The following is a 21952-nucleotide window of genomic DNA, read 5'->3' as shown; positions in this document are numbered from 1 at the left end:
GGATCAGCTGTCCCCTTGAAGCATCCCCCAAGAGTGTTCACGGTGGCATTAGCACAGAGTAAATGGTGCGCTGCAAATCCGCACAGTAACTCGTTGTGACCTGGCTGTCCCATGTACTCAGGTCTCAGGGACCTCTTTGTACGATGCCCAAAGTAATTTTTCTCTATTGGCATTTCCTGAGGGTCACGATAGACACACTAGTTATTCCTGCATGAAAAATAAAAGAGAGCCACCCCACCTCTTTAGGTGGACAGCAGATTTGTTCTAGATTGATAAGAAAGTACATAGTATTGTGAAGTGCAGTAAAAGGCAGTACAGAAAGTACATGAAAAGGCTCGTCACATAGCCTACGGTCTCAGTTTACATGAAAAGTTGTCCTGGTTGTACTAAAAAACTAGTATAAAGTCCTGCACACTCTTAGCTTTCCCTGCAGTAGCAGAGAGAGGATTAGAGGCCTAAATCCATCCTTTGGAAAAAATAAGATCATTTACATGGAGAAAGCTGTGAGGAAGCATGTTCCTTATATTCTTCCAAGTCAACACAAAGTCATAAGATATGATTATTGCAGAATAAACATTTTTCAAAGTGCCCAAAATGTCTAAAGCTAGAGGCAGGTTGGGGACTATTTCTGTGCCTCTCAAGGATGGGAGAAGTCCTGTGGCTCAGGCACTCGGAGCAACCTCTCCAGTGGCAGGGGAGTCCACATATCATTCTGTGCTATTATAACCCCTAGCAAAGGCTTATAAGGGGAGGGAGGAATGGATGGAAGGGAAAAGTTAAAGTTTTTAAGAAGCAAGTAACACTGCTTTAAAAGCTGTTGTCGCAAGGTTGAAACTTCGCTATTCATTTCTGTGCCTGTGTGCTTTTGACTTCTAGAGAGATTAGTTTGTCCTCTTTACCATTCCTTGCCAGGAATCCTCAACCATTTCCCTGTCCCAGTTACAGAGAGGCAGGAGGTCAAATCCTGGCATCTGCCCCCATCCCAGGACCCTGCTGAGGGCAGATCACAGACAGACTCTTGAGCAGTCCAAGCTGCGCATTTCTTTATATCAGTCTGCTTCTCTCAGATCCTTTAAGCAATTCTCTGTGGAAACTGAAAAGGTGATTTCCAAATCATATAAGCATTCCTCTCTTCACCAAGGAGATGGTCTTCCCCATGCTGGATCACAACTTTGATAGACTCTTTGGCCTCCTGAGGTTCGCAAAACAAGGCTGAAGAGAGTTTTAGCTGTTGGGTTTGAGTGCAAGACCTCAAGCTGATAACACATTTGCTGTGGCAAGGTTTCCTTACCCTCTCACACAAATGCACATAAATTATAGCAGATATTCAGACAGCAAGCCCAGTGTTTTACACTCCCAGCAAGGCATTTGCAACTCCACCACACAGGTTTTCCAGAGACAAAGCCTTGCCTGTGTTATGAGTTCTCCAAGACATGGTATTTGTTTCTAACTGCAGTAGTTCTTAATTGGTAGTATTCTTTTTTATTGATGGTGCTTGCTAAGCAAACTCTAGAGGCAGAACATTAAGGTAGAAAGAAAATCTAGCAACTTGTAATTTAAAATGTCTTTTCTTGCTATCTGGAGGGATTCCAGCCTTTTGCTTCCTGGGACTCTGTGAGCTGTGCAAATTAACTAATTAATATTGCACAACTCTAATAAAAAAACATTTTATATGTTGGAGCCAGGCAGCCTGGATTTTTCTTCTTAGTGAAAAAAACTTTTCTAAATTTTTAGCACCAAGAGGAAAAACATTATTCCAGGACTTTGTGAAAATCATATAGAAAAAGACCTGATGTAGACCAGGCAGAGCAAGCCTTCCCCTGACAATACAGGAAACGTACCTTCAAACTCTCCTTCTCACTGTGCAGTCCCAAGGTCTGAATAGGCATTTACTGTATCATAGCTGAGTGCCACAGACAGAAAGCTGTTGGTTACCCTAGAATGGTTCCTGATGTCCTGTCTTGTCCTTATATCCACATCTTTCCCCCATTTCCTGTACCCAGGAAACCTTACTAACAAAATGTTAGCAAAACTGGAGAGATTTCTTAGAAAGTCTTAGTTTTGGTGACAAGAGTTTTCTGACCAAAAAAAAAAAAAAAAAACCAAAACAAAAACAGTCCTGCAGGAACACTATTTGCTTTCTCTGGGTGCAAAATTATTTAATGCCTGAGTAATGCTCAGAGATAACTCTTGTTCCTCCCCTTGGCTATTTACAATGTATGAAAAGTAGTTTATGAATTCTAAAAACTGCTGGATATCATTCAGTCATTCAAAGATTTTCTTTTTACAAATAATCAATGGATTTGGCAAGTATTTGGGAGCTACAGCAATGCCTGAGCACAGCAGCAGGAAAGTTTTTCTGCTGGCTACAGTAGCAATTATATCAGCTTTGTGGTCACTTATTTTAAGGGGACTCACTTGTGCTCTCACTGAGCAGGAATGGTAGGCTGCCTTCAAATGTTGGCCAAAAATGTGTGCTGTATGCCTCATATTGATGATAAAATAGTTTGGGTTTTTCTTTTTCTGTTTGTTTGGGAATCTTCTACAAGCATCTGCAACTTGTCACTCATTTTTTGTGGTTAATTTTAGCTTTGATTTTTGTCCTTTTAGGATGCTGTCATTGCAAATGGTACCATTGCTTTTGAAAATTGGCTTGTGCCAGGAAGTACAGTTTACAGGCAATTTTGGGTTTTCGATGTGCAAAATCCTTCAGAGGTATTAGACAAAGGAGCACGTCCAAGACTTGAACAAAGAGGACCTTACACATACAGGTAAGCAAAGACCCCTGAATATGTGACATCATATCAGAAGTTTTGTTAAAGTCAGAGAAAGTTCTGCTGAGTTAAAATTTGTTTTTGAAAGTACGGCATCATATTTTAGTCAGACTTGACAAAAATGCCTAAATTGCAGCTACACACAGTGATCACAAACACTTTCTGTATAGCATCTCACATTGGGAAAACGCATATAGAAACAGGCAATGGGGTGTGAAGCTGTTTGCTCTTGTGAAAAATGATTCCTCATTAGCAAGGTGCTTGCCACAACAAGACACAGGCCCAGTGTCATTTGTTGCTGTTCAGTTTTTGCCAGCCTTTTACATAGAAGAAACTATGCCAGATGCCCTAAAAGCAAAAGTTTATCTTATCACCCATGTATCACTCACATTTATTTTAATAATGTGTTTTGATTCTTTGTTCCTTTATGACTTATTCTTAATCTGTAGCTTTTCCTTTTTCAATTTTTCCTCTAGAAAACATTCCTTTTTCTGAATCTACTAGCTAGGGCCTAGATGCAGCTGTCCATCCCCATTCAGGGAAGCTTTTAATCATTTGCTTAATTTTAACCGTGATGTTGATGGACTAGTTGTTGCTTCCTGAGTCATTAAGCCCAATACCCAGCTATCACTGGCACCATTATTATGAAATTGCTTCCCTAAAATGAAAAGATATTTCTTTCTTGATGTCTTTGGGGATGTATATTGTATTTGCAAGATAGTTTTGCATTGCAGCACCTACGGCTGAGGTGCTTTGATGCCTAAAAGATTATTTTTTTCTCATTGGAAATAGAGAACTCTTGGTTCATAGAGTACCTGGGAAGACATAGGAAATGGTTACACAGGAATCAGGAAACTAACCAGTTAAGAAATACTGCAGAAGGTGAATTCCCACTAAACAGAAATGTTTTACTCTGATGGTGGTGATGGTGCCTATTTTCTCAGGGACAAATCTCTGCCAGAAGCCTAGATGAGACTATATAAGAAATGATGGCTATAGCTCTTCTCACTGCTGTGGTCATGCTTACCTGGGATATTGGATCTACCTGAATCACTGTGACACTGAGTCTCTCTCTCTCAATCTCCCTTTAAATATTTAATTATTTATTACAGTGTAGAACAACTGGCCTTGAAACACAACTGTCCCCTCAATTCGGTTGGGAAACCTTGTTTTAGGTCTTTTGTTTCCAGTTAGAAGTAACATTAATCAGAGAAAAAAATCTCCCAACTTTCAGGTAGGTGCCCTACACATTAGGCTATTAATTAAAATGACATGCTCACAAACCAATCTTGAGAAGCCAAGATCCAGCTGCTTTTGGGGTAAGGCTCACCTGCACTGGCTACATCTGTACCATGGAGAAATGCTCTCTGAACATTTTGGTCCTGCCACGCCCAGGCTGGAAGGTCTGATGGAGCACTCTAAAAATCCCTTCTGGGATGGAGCTGGGACAAGCTTTGTGGACCCACAGCATAGACTAAGTCATCTGATGCCTGCTGGATGCTGCCCCCACAGAAGGGTCAACAGGAGGACGGGGACCTGAAGAGTTGAGCTAACGCTAGAACTGCATCAGCTCAGAGATTTGTACCTTAGTGATCTGCTGACAGGGCATACTTGAGAGGCTTGTGAGAATCTCAGTGGAGCTGGAAGACTGCTTATAATTCTCCACATACATATGAAATGTTATCAAAGTGACTCCTATTATGGATTTAACCTGTCATCTGTTTTTGTTGCAACACAAGCCTATAAAATAAAAACTTAAGAGTGTTTCTTAACTATTCTGAGTCATCCCCTTCTAATTACATGCAGCCATGAGAAAGCTTAGAAAAAAATGTGACGGAACATAATTAGTTTAAAACAAAATATAAAAAGATACAAGGTCCATTACTGAAATAAAAATAAAAAAGAAATATTTGTTTTCATTTTAGTATTGAGAAAAAAAAATCCATTAGGCACTAAGGGAATATTTTCAAAAGAAATATATTTTACTGAAAATGGAATTTTTACATATATTCACATGAAAAGTTTAGAATCCTTTCAGTGGTTATAAAATGTTCAACATTCATCTACAAAAATGTTCATCAACTTTTCAAAAAACTTCAGTCAGGCATGACTATGTGTTGTCTTGAAAATCAAATGTTAAAAATATTCTGTGTTTTTATTTTTTATTTCAAGGGTGCGATATTTACCCAAAGAAAATATCACGGAAAACTCTGATGGCACAATATCCTACATGTTGCCTAACATTGCTCATTTTGAACCTGATATGTCTGTTGGGACAGAAAATGATACCATCACATGCCTCAACCTTGCTGTTGTTGTAAGTAAAGAAACAAAACCATAATGTCCACATTAAAATGTTGAGATACTGGAGGAAATAGGGAAGAAGTTAGCATTAGTAATACTGAAACTGCCACAGGATAGATTTCCTCTCTATGAACTCAGATGACATGAGTGTCAGCTATACTGAGGAAAGATTTATTACTGTATTTAAAAAAAAAAAAGTAAAATTCTGAGGACATATTGCATATATATTAAGGTTCCCTTATATTCCCAGGGTAATCTTAATGGTAAATGAAAATTGACTTGTTCCTGTCAATGGAAGCAAAGTCATCAGTTTGGATGGGATGTATCCAAAAGCATCCTCCTAGTCAATTTTAGTGTGGGAATGAATCAAGAGCTTGTGGATGGATTGTCTTTCTGTGTGAGGTACAGCATGAACTGTACAAGTCGGATTTGCCATATTCTTTCCATAATATCCTCAGTCCTGCTTTGCAGGGGAGGCTGTATTAAATCCCATGCTTGGTGTATGCATGGCCTCGCTGCCCCAGCTGCTTGCACCCCATGGTGGCCCTCAGCACCGCTGCAATGGCATCCCCTGAGCTCTCCTGTCCTACTGAGACCTTAGTCCTTCAAAGAAAAGCACAGGGGTCCCCACCTAGAGTAGTGCCAGAGCCTTTTCAGCCCAGATGTTTTTGCGTTGTCACAGGCTGAGAATGTTTGCCTTTGATTAACATTTACAGTTTTCATATTTATATTCAACCCTGGTTCTGTTGCCTTATTGTCTTGCACTAACTCTGTGGTGTCTGTGTGTGAGTGTTCAGGATCACTGCAAGAGGGTGGGTGCTAGGGGCAGAGTGAAGAGATGCTTGGTGTTAACACAATATAGAATCATAGAATCAATCACAGAATCATAGAAGAACCTGTGTTGGAAGGGACCTCAAAAGATCATCTGATACAATCTTTTCTGAGAAAGGGAGCCTAGATGAGTGTTGTGGTTTAAGTCCAGCCAGCAACTAAGCACAACAGAGCTGCTCGCTCATTCCCCCCTGGTGGGATGGGGGAGAGAATCGGAAGAGTAAAAATGAGAAAACTTATGGGTTGAGAAAAAGACAGTTTAATAGGTAAAGCAAAAGCACTGCATGCAAGCAAAGCAAATCAAGGAATTCATGCACTGCTTCCCACCGGCAGGCAGATGTTCAGTCATCTCCAGGAAAGCAGGGCTCCATCACGTGTAACGGTTACTTGGGAAGACAAATGCCATCACTCTGAACATCCGTCCCTTCCTTCTTCTTCCCCCAGTTTATATGCTGAGCATGGCATCATATGGCATGGAATATCCTTTTGGTCAGTTGGGGTCAGCTGTCCTGGCTGTGTCCCCTCCCAGCTTCTTGTGCACCCCCAGCCTCCTTGCTGGTGGGGTGAGAGGCAAAAAAGGCCTTGACTCTGGGTAAGCACTGCTCAGCAGTAACAAAAGCATCCCTGTGTTATCAACACTGTTTTCAGCAGAAATCCAATACATAGCCCCATATGAGCTACTATGAAGAAAATTAACTCTATCCCAGCCAAAGCCATCACAATGAGATTTTCTAGAACCCTGTCCAATTGCACCTTGAAAACCTTCAGTGATGGAGACTCTACAACATTCCAGTGATTGACTGTTCTCACTGTAAAAAATTTCTTTCTTCTATCAAGGTGAAATCTTTCCTGGTGCAACTTGTACCCATTGCCCCTTGTCTTCTCCCTGTCGCTCCTTGTGAAGAAAAAGCCTCCATCCTCTTTCTAGATGACCTTTAAGTACTGGAATATTGTGAGGAAGTCCACCTGAGCCTTCTTTTCTCTAGGGAGAAAAGACCTAATAAATAAAGGCAAATTACCTTATTCAGACCAGATATATTCTGCCTGTGTCCTAATTTAGGCCAGTATCTCTCTTTCAGAAAGCTGTTCTTGTTTCTGTACTCAGAGTCCTTCATGTCATGATATTAACTAACACTGCTCAGCTCCCACACTTTGGACCACATAGCTCTTTATGGGTCTAAGCACAGGCTCATGCCTGGAAGCAGCCGTGTCAGGGGAGATGGGAACAGACGATCCAAGCCCCATTTTGCTGTTCAGAAACAAACCGGTGTAAGCCCAAATTCCCAGAGAGGCTCTGCCTATCTCATTTGACAGCACTGACTTCAATCCAGTAGAGCCCAGCTTTTATATCATAACTTTGCCATCAAAATACTCACAAGAGAATTCAGGGAGATGTGTTTCACACTTTCTTAACCCCGAGGGGATTGAACCCACATCTCCTCTGTCTCATAATCTTGTCATATCCATGCTTTCTGCTTGCTCTGTGTTCAAGTTCAGACGAAAGCAAAAGATTCATGGGGAGCAAGAAATGAGAGCAAAAGAGACTCTTCCGTTGCTATCCCCATAGCACTAAGTACAAATGGTTGATCTACTAAAGGGCTGAGCACTTGCTCTAAGAGAATAACTTGGTTTTACACAGATTTACTTATCAAAATTGTTACGATTTCCTGCTTCACCAGACAGGCCAACATAGATCATTTCTGTTTGCTCTCCACAAGCTATTTGGCGCCTTTAGGGACTTGACTTTGTGTTTATGCCTCTGGGAATCATTCATTACAATTACTGCTGGTAAATCTGCATTATTCTTCATTGAATTAGGAAAAGTTCTCCATTATTTAGAATTAAAGCTGTTCAGAAAAGACTTGTTTGCTGCAAATATGTATTCTTTCTAAGTAAGAAATAATGGAGATTCAGCACTTGGTCAGTTTTATGCAGGATACAGTTGTATTGCTGCTAGCGTAACAGCAAATCTAAACCACTTATCTAAGCCAATAATTACCAAGGCTTGTATATTTTTACTTACATGTTTATAGTGCGAGTGAATCTGAAGTATGTGACATATGGAGATGACAGAAAAGAGGCAGAAAACCGAAAGTGGTACAACCCATGTTATACAGATAGGGATTTGAGATTAGTACTTGGAGCTATTCAGAAGCCATCTGGCCATGGTCCTGGGCAACTGGCTCTCGGTGCCTCTGCTCAAGCAGGGAGGTTGGACCAGATGACCTTCAGAGGTCCCTTCCAACCTCAGCTGTTCTGTGATTCTGTCATTAGGGATGATCTAGTGAACTCATGTAAGCAGTAAAGACAAATTGCCTGCCTTGGTGTATGCTATGCCCAGTAATTGTTTTGTTAAGGAGTCTCAGTTTTAAGTAGAAACTTAAGTTACAGTGAGCTGCAACTCTGGCAACTGGCTTTGCCAGAGATTTCTTGGAGTCAGTCTCTGTGTTTTTGATCCAAAGCACATGCAGAATTTTATGCTAAACATTAATTTTATTCCTATTATAGGCTGCACCTGCCTTGTATACAAACACTTTTATACAACTACTATTAAATACTTGGATTAAAAGTTCTAAGTCACAGATGCTGCAGAACAGAACAGTGAAAGAAATACTGTGGGGATACAAAGATCCCTTCTTAAACAAGATCCCCTTCCCTGTGGACCCAGTTGTGGGAGTCTTCTACCCGGTAAGTGAAACCAATGAGGAGGCAAAGCCTTCAGTTATTATCCTGTGAATAAAAATTAAGGCAGCTGCTGTGAGGAAGAAAAATGTGACAATGCTACAATCTGGTTCAGTACTTCTAACTGTTATGCCTTCTTCTTGTGACTGTTACAGTATAATGGGACATTCGACGGACCTTACAAAGTCTACACTGGGAAAGAAGATATTAAAAAAACAGCAATAATTGAAAGCTATAAAAACAAAAGGTATCATAGCATTGTGTAGTTAAAAAAACATACATATTTTCAAGGTATGGCTTTTAAGGCTTGATTCACTAAGAGCTATAGATAAATGGAAAATCTTCAACAATTTAAGGAAAACTGGACCAAGCCCTGGGCTTAGCAAAACCACCTCTCTCTTTCAGCTATTCATGATTCTGTTAGGAGCTTGGATTTAAGACAATTATTGATTCTTTGATACAAGTAGTTCTGTTTTGATACTTAAGTAGCTAGATCGCTTTTATCCTATTCTAATGCATCATGTAGTTTATCTGAATAAATGAATGAACATCTCTATCCTCTAACTTTGCTAATGGATCAGGCTTATACTGGAGCAGTTATATTTAGCAATACTTGTAATGAAATGGATACATGGTATAATATACTACATGCAGCGTGACTTTTTTTTTTATCTTAAAGGAATCTTTCATACTGGGAAGGTCACTGTGATTTGGTTAATGGCACAGGTGAGCCTATTAAAGCTTTTTAAAACTTCAACACATTTCTTGATATTGCAAGAGAATAATGAGGTACAATATTTAAGTTAATTCCCCTGGGCTTTGGCAGTTCTGTATTCTGCATATTAAATGTTTATATAAGTATTAATGTATACATACTACTACTATTATACATGCATATGTGTGTATCTATTATAATACATATATTATATGTTATTGCATGTTATTTTATATGTACATGTACACACACCTTCTTCAGCTAGAGTAGATGTGGAAGAGATACAAGAAAAGAATCCAGCTCTGTTTCTACTTATTATCTTTATGGTAAAATATAACTAAGATTCCTTTTCTTTGCTATAACACTTGAAAATTATCTTTGCATTCTAATAATGTACATTCATTTACATTGTTGAAAAATAAAATTTAATGCACCAGAATGGACAGAAAATTGTTTTACTGAGCTATGAAAAGAAATTGAGGTGACAAGGGAGAAGGCTGTCAGACAGGTGGTTTGGAGGCCACTAGCAAGTGAAAAGGGAGGAAGAAGAGAAGTAGTTTAGTTTGGGATGAATAAACTAGAGAGGAATATTTTTGAATTTGCTTTTGGAATGCATATGAAAACAGTTGAGCTGTTTAAGAGACATTTGTTCAAGATGATATTTTTCTTCTTGATGAGTGAAAGCTTCACTGTGAGGACACCAGAATCTGTTGAGCTGAGGCTGGCAGATGTCGTAGTGGAGGCTTTTTCAGGGAGCTGTAGGCCTTCAGTGAGCAAGTATCAAAACAAGCAGGTTTTGGGGTTGTTGGTTTTTTTGTTTGTTTTTTTTTTTTTTCCCTTTTCTGTGCTGCTTTACCTGGCATAGATCATTTTCCTTATAACCGAGAGCACATAGCAAGTTATTTTGAAATATTTCAAATACATCTCAAGAATCTGACTTTCCAAAAGTCTGTGAATCAGGAAGGATTAGTTCCTTTTCAAACAATGTAATTAATTTTATAAGAGGCAATATTTTCTTAGGTTCTGGGACTTTCCTTCTTCCCTGTGGAGCCTGAACCTTTTTTTCCCCAGTCAGCTTTTTGATTTTTCTTCTTCCACAGCTGATGGAATAAACACACTCAGCTAACTAGACTAAGTGCTCCAGTACAGTGAAAATGTGGAGCTTTTCCTTGTTAGCAAAGGTTATTGCACAGTTTACAAGAGCATTCAGTGCGATTGCTCAGGAGAGACCATGTGTTTAGAGAAGCAGCAGGTTTAAAAAGTCTTGTAAGTAAGTGTGAGAATTCCTTCTTATCCTGTAAGCTTTCACACCAAAGCATAGCATGTATAGTATAAGTAAATATCTACATAAAAATATTAAGCAGTATTCTTGTATGGGACTTGAAATAAGTCCATGTTTGCAAACTCTGCAAGACTGCCAAGATTTAGAAATAGAGTGTGTGTCTAGGATGATCTTGGATCTTCTTTAAGAAAAAGTGCTGCTGTCAGCAGTGGGCAAGTGGCAAGTATGTAATTTAGCTTTCTTGCTCTTGCCAACTAGATTCAAAGATATCACAGATGTTTTCAATCCCTTGGTTATGGCTGCTGACTAAGAAACTAAACAGAAATTGTAGCAAGAAATAACAAATGTACCGGTTAAATGTTTGTTACAACACCCTGTTTGGGAAAATGGCAGAGAGTCCTCATACTTAACTCTGGATGCTTGCAAGTCAGAAATATGCATCTGAACTGGCTGTCTGTGTTCTTTTTATAACGAGCGGAGAAAAAGGCACTGCCAAAGTGCTCTTCCTCTGACCTATTTTGCATGTCTACCATGGGGTGAGATGGGTTGTGCCCTAGAATTGCTTCCTTTTCTCCATTAGCTATAGAGAGGATCTTAGCTTACAAAGAAGAGGTTTGCTTGAGCAGTCTTTGGTGAAAAAAGGTTTAGTGCTGTTTATTAAATAGGCAGTTTTGAAGTCTAAAGCTGTGTTTCTTGTAAGTGCTGAGTGCCATAACTGCAGGTGAACTACGCATCTCTAGAAAGGTTTAGGTCTTTAGACTGCATAAACCTTGAAGCAATGGCAACAGGTATTGGGATTTGTATTAAGAAGGATTGTTTTTTGTATCCTGTTTTTAATGGGCTTGATCATATAGCTTCACATCTGTGGAAAAAAAAAATAGCTGCCATAATTTGGCTTGCTTTCACAAACAATGCAATCTTATCTGTGGAGTGCCTGTCACTGTGCAATAACTTACATAAATATTTTCCCCAGAAATGACTCATTTTATTTACCTTTTTTCACAGCTTTATAGGAAAGTAACAGCTGAGTATTGAACTAGAAATTTAATCATGTCTTCTAAGTGGAATTACTTTCAAGCTCTTATTTTATTCCATTCACAGATGGCGCATCATTCCCACCGTTTGTTAAGAAGGATCAGATACTGCGCTTCTTCTCCTCCGATATTTGCAGGTAGGCTGGTCCCTTCCCGGTGCGCGCACACACCTGTGTGTGCCACCTGAGTGCTCTTTCGTTTCAGAGGGCAGCTGCAGTGGCTCTGCTTGGGCTCAGGTCACAGAGGCAGTTCAGCATAAATGTTTCACCTAGACACAAGTAAATTTGTGAGCTGTGCTCATGATTCAGAATGTGTTTCTACCACTTTTATTTATGTCAAGTAGCAAGCTCTTTTTGGTGTATTTTATTTCAGCCAGATTTATAATTCGGGAATATCTGACACTGTTGTGAGCTCTTACAGATCTATGAAAGACACTGAGGGCCACAGGGTTCAAAGTTTTGAACTTCTTCTAAGATCAGGACCCAGCCTCTAACCTGCCTTCTTTGGTCTAAGAAGGCAATAGCAGGGGCCAGTTAGGCCCATCTTTGGCATTTCTGCAGAACATCATCTACGCAGAACTGGATTTACTGTCATCTACTAAATACTTAAAATTGTTTTCTCACAGGATATTTTTACATATTTTATTTTTATGTGTTTACAAGCAAACAAACCTGCTTAATACATCCCATACTGATGGCTTTTCAGCCTGCTGCTTCTGCTGTGGCTATTCAGTGTCCCTGAGTTCTCCGATGGGATCACTGAAAGCAATGTTAAAAGATTTAAAGTGCATCACAGTGTATTTGCTTTGGGAGGCTTGACCCCTTTATTTATTTTGCTGCCTGGAAACAGCTGCTTCCTTTTAACTAGGTTTACAGCGGGCGATTTGCTTTGCAGACTGTTTGTTTTTAAAGATCAGTGTTTAGACATGAAATTAAAGTTCTTTTTTTTGTGAAGTAATTGTATCCCCAAACTGGAAAGCATTTCACAAGTCATGGAAAAGGGAATTCTATGCATAGGAGAAATGATAAAATTCTTTGGATTGATTGCACACAGTTTGCGAGATCCCTCTGGCCATTTAATTCCCACAATTAATGAACCACGAAGGACAGCAGCAATCACCCAAAGGCCGTGCTGAAATGGGATGATGGAAAATGGTTCTGTCCATGTTGCATAACCCAGAACCCTTCTTTTGTTTGGCTGCAATACAAAGTGTTGCTGTCCTGGTTACATTACTGTGTAACAACCATATCTCCCTACCAGTTGATAATGTATCAATCAGCAAAAAGAAGCTTAAGTGGTATTCTGATTCATACGCAATGGAATAAGGTTATATGCAGAATGTTGCCTACATCATAAAGCTTAGATTAGTATCATCAGGTCAGCAGAAACCTATAGCAGAGCTCGTTTATATTAATAAGTATCTCTACTGTAGTCCAAAAACTTTCAAAAATTTCATAATAACAGTCAATGTAGAAGTGTGTAGGGAAAAGAGCTCTTAATTAATGTGTTAGTTTTGTGAATATTATTTATTAGTAGTATTAGTATTTTTGTCTATCTTTTTGTGTATTGATATGCTCACCTCTGAGCTCGTACATCCTTTTGTTAAAGTGTGGAATATTCTCCATTACAGAGGAGCACCTCTACAAACTGCTGAACAGTGTGAAGGGAGGCTGGGCATTGGCTTTCTGGAGTACTTGTTTCTTTTAAGAGAGAGACAGTTGGGGGATCCTTAATGAGTGGTGCCATGAATTCAGATTTTTAATCCAAATAACTGAAACATGTTTCTCCCCGTTTATATTCAGATCGATCTATGGAGTTTTCCAGGGCAAGCAGGATGTGAAGGGAATCTCACTCTATCGTTTCACAGTTCCTCGTGAAGCATTTGCATCACCTGCTGAAGTCAAAGATAATTATTGCTTCTGTACAGATGAAGTCATATCAAAGAACTGCACAATAGCTGGAGTCCTAGACATTAGTGCCTGCAAAGCAGGTATAGTAGTGACACGGTATTGCCAAAGAAGCCATTTAACTGGGGAGAAAGCATGCGTCCTGTAGCTGAGGTGTTACTCTCAGATCCAGGACATTCGTGTTTGTCTGTGAATTCTTCCACACATTGCCTGTGAGACCTTTCACTTCTCTGTAGCCTCATTTCCCAAAATAAGGACTATAGTATTTCTGTATTTTGCATAGTGCTATGCAAAATCGTGATAGTACAGATTGTATACTGAAACTGCAAGAATGCATGTATAGAAAGGAAAGAAGAGGATTCTATAGGCACTGTATAAAAGCCAGAGATAGTCTCAGTCCTTGTATTTGTGAAAATTCACACACACAGTGTGTGTGTGTGTGTGTGTGTGTGTGTGTGCACAACTATGTACACATGCAGAGACTGAGAGACACTATTGGCTAAGGTTAACATTGGTTTAATAAAATAAATATATACAGAGTCTGCATTTGGTGCAGAGTAGACAGCATGGGTTCCCTTCAGGCTTGCTTTCTACTAAAACAAGATCACAAGGGTGGGGGGGAAAAGTGACAGTCGGTCCTCACCTCAGCATGAAACTGGGAGCACTGCCAGCTCCTCAGTGTGGACACAGGTAAGCAGGATTTATAACTACAATTTCTTTCACCATGCAAATTTTCCTCATGACAGTAGAATCACAGAAATGCTCAAATTTTTGCGGGCAGGTGGGACTATTAACATTTTTATTAGGATTGCGTGTCTATATGAAATGCTATGTTTGCATGGAAAATGGCCTCAGAAGATGAGCACTGAAACAAGGCTTAATGATTCAAGTGAGTTTGTTTTTTCAAATAGGAAAACCGGTATTTATCTCTCTTCCACATTTTCTTCATGCAAGTGATTCTGTATTGAACGATGTTGAAGGCCTGAGCCCAAATGAGAAGGAGCATGAGACGTTTCTAGATGTAGAGCCTGTAAGTCCAAATATTTAATAACTGTAACTCAGTAAACTTGCAATGTTTAAATTTAATTGTAGTAGAGTAGGTCTTTTACCAGAGGGCCGAGCAGAAGATACGATATTTTCATGCTTGTTTTTGCAAGATCTGCTCACAAAAGTGTTATGGTTTTAGCAGGGGAAATTTAGAGGAGAACTTTGTCTCATTCTGACCTTCAAAGTTTGGAAAATAAGTTTCAATTTTTCCTTATTGGGAATGTGAGATTAAATAGATTCTGCAAACTTTGAAATATGCTATAGCTTTTCCATGACCTTCAAGTACTTTGAGAAAATTTTTTTCTATGCAAGTTCTTCTGTTCCCTCTATACTTATTTTTTTTCATTTCCTATAACTAGCCATTTTTGCATAATTATTATCTCAATTGAAATTAAATAAATATAGATCAGTTTATTTCCAAGAAAATTGCTAGAAGTCTGAACAGACTAGTCTAGAACAGATCTACTACAGTCTTTATGACTCGGATTGTCCAACAGAGCTCTCAAACTGAATGAATTTATGACAGCTCTGATTTTGATTGTCTCCAATTTTACCTCTACTTCTGTTCCAGCAATTCAGATTCTTAATTTTAAGTGTATTTACCAAAGTTTTCTGAATTGTGTCATGAATTCTAAGGTTTCAAAATTTTATTTTGCTCTGAATTTGGATGAAAAGATTAAATGCAGGATTTTTCACCACAATATTTTTAGTCATATAATTTGACAGTTAAGCTATGTAACTTCAATGAGGAGATCTAAAGTTAAATCTTTGTTTCGCCTTATTTGGAACAGAGACATCAACCAGAATTTCCTAAAAATCTGATATGAAATTTTCAAGAATCACACCCTGTCTTGTTTCTGTGGAAGACAGAGGGGAAAAAAGGAGATGAAGAAAAGATCTGACCTTTGTTTTGATATATTTGTTCTGATTTGAAAAGTTTGGTTTCGGCCCTATGCAAGTTAAACACCCTTCTTATTGAAAAAGAAAATTTAGCTAATTTCTAGTGGGAAAAAAAACCCAAACCATATTTTTATATGAAACATTTCATGACTGATTTAGTATTTTTAACCTTTTTTTTGCCTTCAGTTTAAATTGCAAATTACAAAAATAACTACAGCAAAGCCACAAAATCAGAACTTCTATAAGAAATGAGAGACCCTTAGAAAGATTAAAATTTCATAAAAATTGAATCCTTCAAAACATAAGGATAAGTGCTTTTTGACACAGTCCATATTCTAGGCTTAGGCATCCAATTCAAAAATTTAAATTAATATGGTTTTTTTTTCTGGTTTTAGATCACTGGTTTTACACTACAATTCGCTAAAAGGCTGCAAGTAAACCTCCTTGTGAAGCCTGCACCAAAAATTGAGTAAGTACTACTTGTTTTTAAAGACTTTTTTTCAAGAGGACTGATTGGTCTATGAGAGTGTCAGTAGAAATGGCTGGGAAAAGAAGGAATAAAAATACTTTCCCAAAGCCTTTTTGTCTTTCTTGCAAAAATTTCAGTCATGACTTTTCAGAGAACATAAATTTCAGCAAAAGAGAAAGCCTTCTTGAGCAAGGCACTGCCCAAGTATTTTAACACACATTTGATTTCCTCACAGAAGCTTACCAGGCAACATGGTCTTAAAAATAACATTCTTACAAAACCCAAATGGGGGCCAAGAGGATTAACTAGAAGGCAAAATGCAATTTCTGTAATAAATAAAATGAGAGAGAATTTATGTATGCTCTGTCACTAGATGGATCTTATCACAAGGATTGATGGGTCTCTAGGTATTTCTTTTCTCTTCATTGGCCCAAATGTACATGTACAGACGTGCATTTTGGGATCCTGTACATCTGGCAGGTGAACATCACACAGATCTTTAGACCCTCCCACTAACACCTAGCTGTGTCCAGCCGTTCTTCTTTCTGACTACACACATAAGAAGACTATACAGAAAGACATGGTTGCCCAATATGTAAAATGGCTGTTACTAATTGGAGGCTTATTTTTTTTCAGTCCAAAACTATACTGAAAAGGTATATCTGGAAGGTAGAAATGTAGTTAGAGGAGAAGAAAAATGTTTAAGTAGAGACTGGGCTTATGCACCAAATTAAGGTAACATGCTGTATTAATTTTCTCATTTCAGAGCCTTATCAAAAGTTAAAAAGCCTTACGTTTTTCCTCTTCTTTGGCTAAATGAGGTTAGTATATTTTCTGTCTATTAATATTCACTGTTTAAAAAAAAAGGAAAGAAAAAAGACCTAGCTTTTTCAGTCTTGGTGCCTTGAAACTGGGCAATTAAACTCATGCTGTGATTTACACATGCCAAGAATATATTCAGCAAGTGACGGCTTGCATACTTACCTTTCACTGACATTTTTTTTGCACTGTTTCAGTCTGCTGTTATTGGAGATGCAAAAGCAGAAATGTTCAGAAATAAAGTCACTGGTCGGGTCCAGATGCTGAGTGTGCTGCAGATGGTGTTGATGATCGCAGGTTCTGTGCTGTTCCTCGCATTCATGGGTTCCTATTTCATATGCAGATCAAAGAAATTAAAATAAGTAAGTAAGCACTAACAGCTCAGTCCTTAGCAGTAACTTCTCCTCAGGGTTTCAAGAAGTTCAGAATCATTACCTATTTAGCTGTTCCTATTTTTTAAGTGCTAGTAAATTCAGCAGTTGTTCTGTGGGAAATCATCCAGATGATTTAGCTAATGTTTTCAAATTCTCTTCCTAGCCTTAGTCTTTCAGAATCCTCTTAACACACCCAGGAGAGGGTATTGGGAACTATATCAGAAGACCAACATTTTTTTTTTTATTCCAAAACACAACATGATTGTTGTGAGTTTATGAAAATAGACATTTTATCCAAGACTGCTAAACTGTTCAGAAGTGCCCTCTAGTACTTCTCTGGGACAGAGGCCACACAGCTGCAGATTCCTGTGCTCTTCCAGGACATACCCCTGCCTGGGGTTCAGGGAACCCACTGTAAATGATATTTTTTGTTGAGTGTTGGATAGGGTTTCTCACTTCTTTCTCTCAGTTGTGCATCACTCTCATGTTAGTCTAAACATCTCCTGAACATACCTAGCCCAACGAGACTAAATATACTCCCATCCTGGGTAGAATAACCAAGTGGTGGATTAATGCACTGACATCTAGGGAAACAAACACATTTTTTGAGTGATTTATAAGAAGTGCAGAGACATGAATGTTATGGTGAAAAGTATGGTGTAGTAAAGAGACATTTTTAAGAAGACAACTTACCTCACCACATGCTGAATTCTGATTTTATTTCACTACAGGTAACAAAAGACGTCAGAGACAGGCAATGTTTAATTGAAATTTCAGCCAAGAAGCATGTTAAAATTCAGAGACAAAAGGTATGATTTAAGGCACAGTCAGTCCACGTGCTATGGAATTCAACATGCTTTTCCGTTTTGAGAAGACCAACTCACTAACCCAAATAAGCTGATGTTTCCAAAGGTCCACACTTCTGACATCATTAAAGAGGCCACCATGGAAACTATGCTTTCAAATTACTTTGATTATTAGAACCTTGTTGCAAATTTTAAATGACATTCAAGCAGACTGAAATTGAGATGCAGTTGGATTTTCAGACCGTCTTCTGCCATTTATGCAACTTGCTACTTTTTTTCTTCTGGGATTTGCAAGACAAATGCAAACCATTTGCTGATGTTCTGTCTCTGAGCACAGGCTGGGAATGACAACACCTTTGAGCTCATGCTGTGCTCTAGATGCTCTCATTGCAATATTTCTTTCTGTTCCTTCAAGGAATGAAAGCTGCTGCAATAGAACTGCTCTCTGTCCTCTATTCAGGGATGTGAATTGCATTGAATGTGAAGTTTATTATGTAAAGTTACTAACTGTAATACATGAAGTTAATAAAAGACTTACTAAAATACATGGTTTATACATTTTTTACAGAGATGGCTCATATGTTGATATGATGGCTCATTCATATGTTGATGGAGCTCAATAACATTTAGCTCCACAGCTGTTTAGGAATCTAAGCTATTCCCTAACTCCAACCTGCTCCACTGCTCTTACTGTTGCCTGCTGTGTGTTTTTCTTTCTGACTGTTGCTTGAACACCAGACTCTGCTCTGCCCTAACCCTGCTTTGCCCAAGGCCTCCCTTAGGGAATGATCTCATGTTACCTTTAGGGTCAAGACAAAATATTCCAGAATGCTCCAGACACAGGAAGGACTGAGATAATGATTTTGATCAAACATCAGAGGGTTCCACTTCCTTGCTATAGAAGAACATAAATGAAAACAGTTAGCCCCAATTCTTTACAGATAAACCAGCTGTCACAAGGAAATTTGTGCAACAATTCATTTAAGGACGTGCATCAGCCTGTAGACAGGTAGCAAACACTGCCGTCTGCATAAATGGTTTATTTTTCATTTAATCTGAATGCCATATCTTAGAAATGAGAGCAATGGGGCAGATATTGAGTGTTGTGGGCTCTCTCCTTTTCCCATGGACTCACTGAATTCAGAACAAAAGCCTAAGTTCATCATTTTCAAAGATTTCTTCTTGGATCTTTTGTCCCCTTAAATAAGAGTTGCAAAGAAAAAGGAAGATCAAAAATGGCCAGCCTCTCATAGTCTGGTGCTTGGAAATAGTGCAACAATGGACTTTAAACCAGAAAGATTTATCTTGCTAGTAAAGGACAAGATCTTTTGCCAGGTATCTTTAGTAAGGTGTTTTCACCCTTTGGAAATAAGGTGAAAACCACAACAGACTACAGTGCTGTTGTTTTAATCCCATGTTCCTTGTGGACAAAGTTGTGTAGCTATCAATAGAGCTGATGAATCACAGAAATCCCCAGAGATTATTCTTGAAGGCAAGGTCTATGTGGTACATAGCTACACACTCTTTTTCTAGCCGTGAGCTGGAAATGCAAAGTAACAGGGCAGGAGATGTGAAGGAGGCATGACGCTCAAGGGAAACTCTGCTCTCACTTAGAGAGCTGATGCATTTGATTAGTCATGGTGCTTGCTAGTCAATGAAAAATAAGACCTTTCTCTCATCTCTACATTATTGCTAGTGTCATATGTGATGCTCTATTCTCATATTAGTCTGGGGACAGTTTGACAGAACTGAAGGCATCCCTACAGTCCTATGGCCTGGTCAAAAAAGTATGAGGCCCACTAAAGTCGTTAAGTCACCTTTTCCTCTGAAACATGCACAGCCCTGCTGTGGTTCAAGATCTGACACCAAGTTTTTATAATAAAACTAGTCTTTTGTGCCAGAATCTAAAAGTGAGATCTTTTCACCTAAGGAACAACAGCAATGCTCTTGTTTTTGATACACTAGCATTTCAGCTTCATTTTCTTCTGTTTCAAGCCCATTGTCAGCAAGTTAGCGTTTGCTCTACTAGTGTTGCTTAGTGCTATGTGGTGCTCCAGCAGCAGTGATCCAGCAAGTCAGGCCATGATTTTAAATGTCTCAGGGCCCAATTCTGCATGCACACAAATACGCTTGTTCATATGTATAATCTCATTGATCTCAATGCAGGTTTGGACTTTTAAACTATGTTCAGCACCTAGACTGCACTTGAATTATAATTAGTAGTTATTTTGTCCAAAGCATTGGTTACAGTTATTGTTAATTTGTGTTATTAAGGGTAAAGTTAAGTATTTACATGTGTTGAAACAGTGCAGGATAAACATTTATTAGAAATGTTAATGAACTGCAATACAAATAAAATAAAGCTCAAACTCTTTTTTCTGAGATCCTTATGTCTAATTGTAAATAAAGTCTTCTGTGTTGGATAATGAACTCCTTGTCTTTCTTTTCTTGGTGTTTTGGGTGTGTTTTCTTTTCCTAGAGACTGATTTTATAAACTGATGAATAAGCAAGCTTATGGCTAACCTTGTTATGTCATTGTACTCTGGCACATCACAGCTGCTTAGAAGTGCATATTATGTTTCATGTTGCCACAATATATATCGTAAATACCAGTGATGTACAACATTTATGCTCTGGATTACAAAAAGGAGGAGACTTTGTGGGCAGAGCTGAGCACCAGCGTGTCTAAACTGAAGCAATTCTAAAAAAATCCCACGAAACCAAGCTCAGAGAGAGATCTGCTTCAACTGCCTTGAGCTGGAGGTGTTGGCAGGATAGTGTTAGCACATCCAGCAGCACATTACAACATCCTTTGCTGGCTCTGCTGGCCCAGCAGGTCGGGTGGGAGGGGAGCCCGACTACGCCTGCACCTCACATTCCCCACCCATCCGAGGTCATTGTGGGTGAAAATCACTGGTAAAAATCAGATCTGACCCAAGATCTAACTGTCCATATACTTACACCCCAGAGCAGGTGTGCCAGCTTTTGATTGCTAACCGTAATTATGTTTTCAAAGCTTTTCTTAAAACCTGTTCTTCTCACCTAGCCTACCAGTGTCTGTCAAAGTAATGCAACAGGCTACTACACCCTGAAAAAGAAAGAAAATTGATGTTTTCTCTCTTCTTTTAACTGTGAGACTAGGCAAGGACTTATTTATTCATGGGTGTACACATCAATGGTATTTAAAAAATAATAAATTTAATAACTAATAAAATATGTTTACAGCTTTTTTTTTTCAGTAATCATATAAAATCAAAAACCAGAGGCAAATGACTCACACTTACCAAATGCAAACTGCATTTATAAATAGATGCTATTAATTTTCTATTCTCTGTTCCCTCTTTGAATACCAGATATCACTGATGCTCTGTGGTCTCACCCTCTCCCAACAGTACCCAAAAGAGCCAGGGACTTAAAGCCCACCCAGCCAGCACCAGGCTGCGACCTTTCTCAGCTCTGCTGTGTAAGAAAAGAAACCAAATACTTTGCAGTAGGCGCCACCCAAAGGGCATACAGTTTTTCACAAGTTTTCCTGTTTCATTTCAGCATAGGCAGTCAAAAATAATGCTGGCTAAAATTCATTGTTGTTTCCTCTGCCAGTTGACACCACCAGAAATAATTACATCACTTTAAAAGCAGCGTGAGAAAAAACACATCCTAAGTGTCTGCTGAATGACATATTGTTGGATGCAGCACTAAGACAGAAATTTTGATGCCCGTTAATATTCTGGAGTGTTTTGCTAAGGCCAGGGTTTCCCTTGAGTTCTGTGAATTGGTGTTTCACAAAATATGTGCTTGACGTAACCAGGCTCACCCATGTTTTTCAGGGCTCTATTTCTTGCCCAGCATCACTTGTGTAACACCAAGGATTTGTGGACAAATCAGGACTTACATATAGGCATGTCTGTGCTCTTTTATGTGACTTAAGTTTTGGATGCACCTTAAACACATTTGCAATTTCAGCCCCACTAGAATATTTGTGTGTAGGACTGGGAAAGTTGCATTTTT

At 38.8% G+C, this 21952-nt stretch overlaps 1 protein-coding gene across 8 annotated transcripts in view; it reads left to right on the top strand.

Moving 5' to 3' along the window:
• The window catches only part of CD36 (CD36 molecule (CD36 blood group)), a 38763-nt gene extending 18389 nt beyond the window's left edge, over nucleotides 1-20374 (top strand). For all 8 annotated transcript variants that reach the window (XM_087766634.1, XM_087766636.1, XM_087766632.1 and 5 more), the window contains 12 exons: nucleotides 2611-2771; nucleotides 4947-5091; nucleotides 8418-8597; nucleotides 8747-8838; nucleotides 9271-9317; nucleotides 11690-11759; nucleotides 13425-13612; nucleotides 14441-14559; nucleotides 15872-15945; nucleotides 16712-16766; nucleotides 16962-17126; nucleotides 17870-20374. In XM_087766634.1, coding sequence (XP_087622760.1) covers nucleotides 2611-2771; nucleotides 4947-5091; nucleotides 8418-8597; nucleotides 8747-8838; nucleotides 9271-9317; nucleotides 11690-11759; nucleotides 13425-13612; nucleotides 14441-14559; nucleotides 15872-15945; nucleotides 16712-16766; nucleotides 16962-17126 — 1296 coding nt within the window. In that variant the 3' untranslated portion in view covers nucleotides 17870-20374. The remainder of the gene's footprint in view (nucleotides 1-2610; nucleotides 2772-4946; nucleotides 5092-8417; nucleotides 8598-8746; nucleotides 8839-9270; nucleotides 9318-11689; nucleotides 11760-13424; nucleotides 13613-14440; nucleotides 14560-15871; nucleotides 15946-16711; nucleotides 16767-16961; nucleotides 17127-17869) is intronic.
• The last annotated feature ends 1578 nt before the right edge of the window (nucleotides 20375-21952 follow it).

The sequence above is a fragment of the Nipponia nippon genome, unplaced genomic scaffold, assembly GCF_047370975.1.
Source record: "Nipponia nippon isolate SJK-2023a ecotype South Korea unplaced genomic scaffold, ASM4737097v1 scaffold_3, whole genome shotgun sequence".
Taxonomy (NCBI): domain Eukaryota; kingdom Metazoa; phylum Chordata; class Aves; order Pelecaniformes; family Threskiornithidae; genus Nipponia; species Nipponia nippon.
Note: the sequence above shows the minus strand (reverse complement) of the source record. Positions and strands in the feature narration are given on the sequence as shown.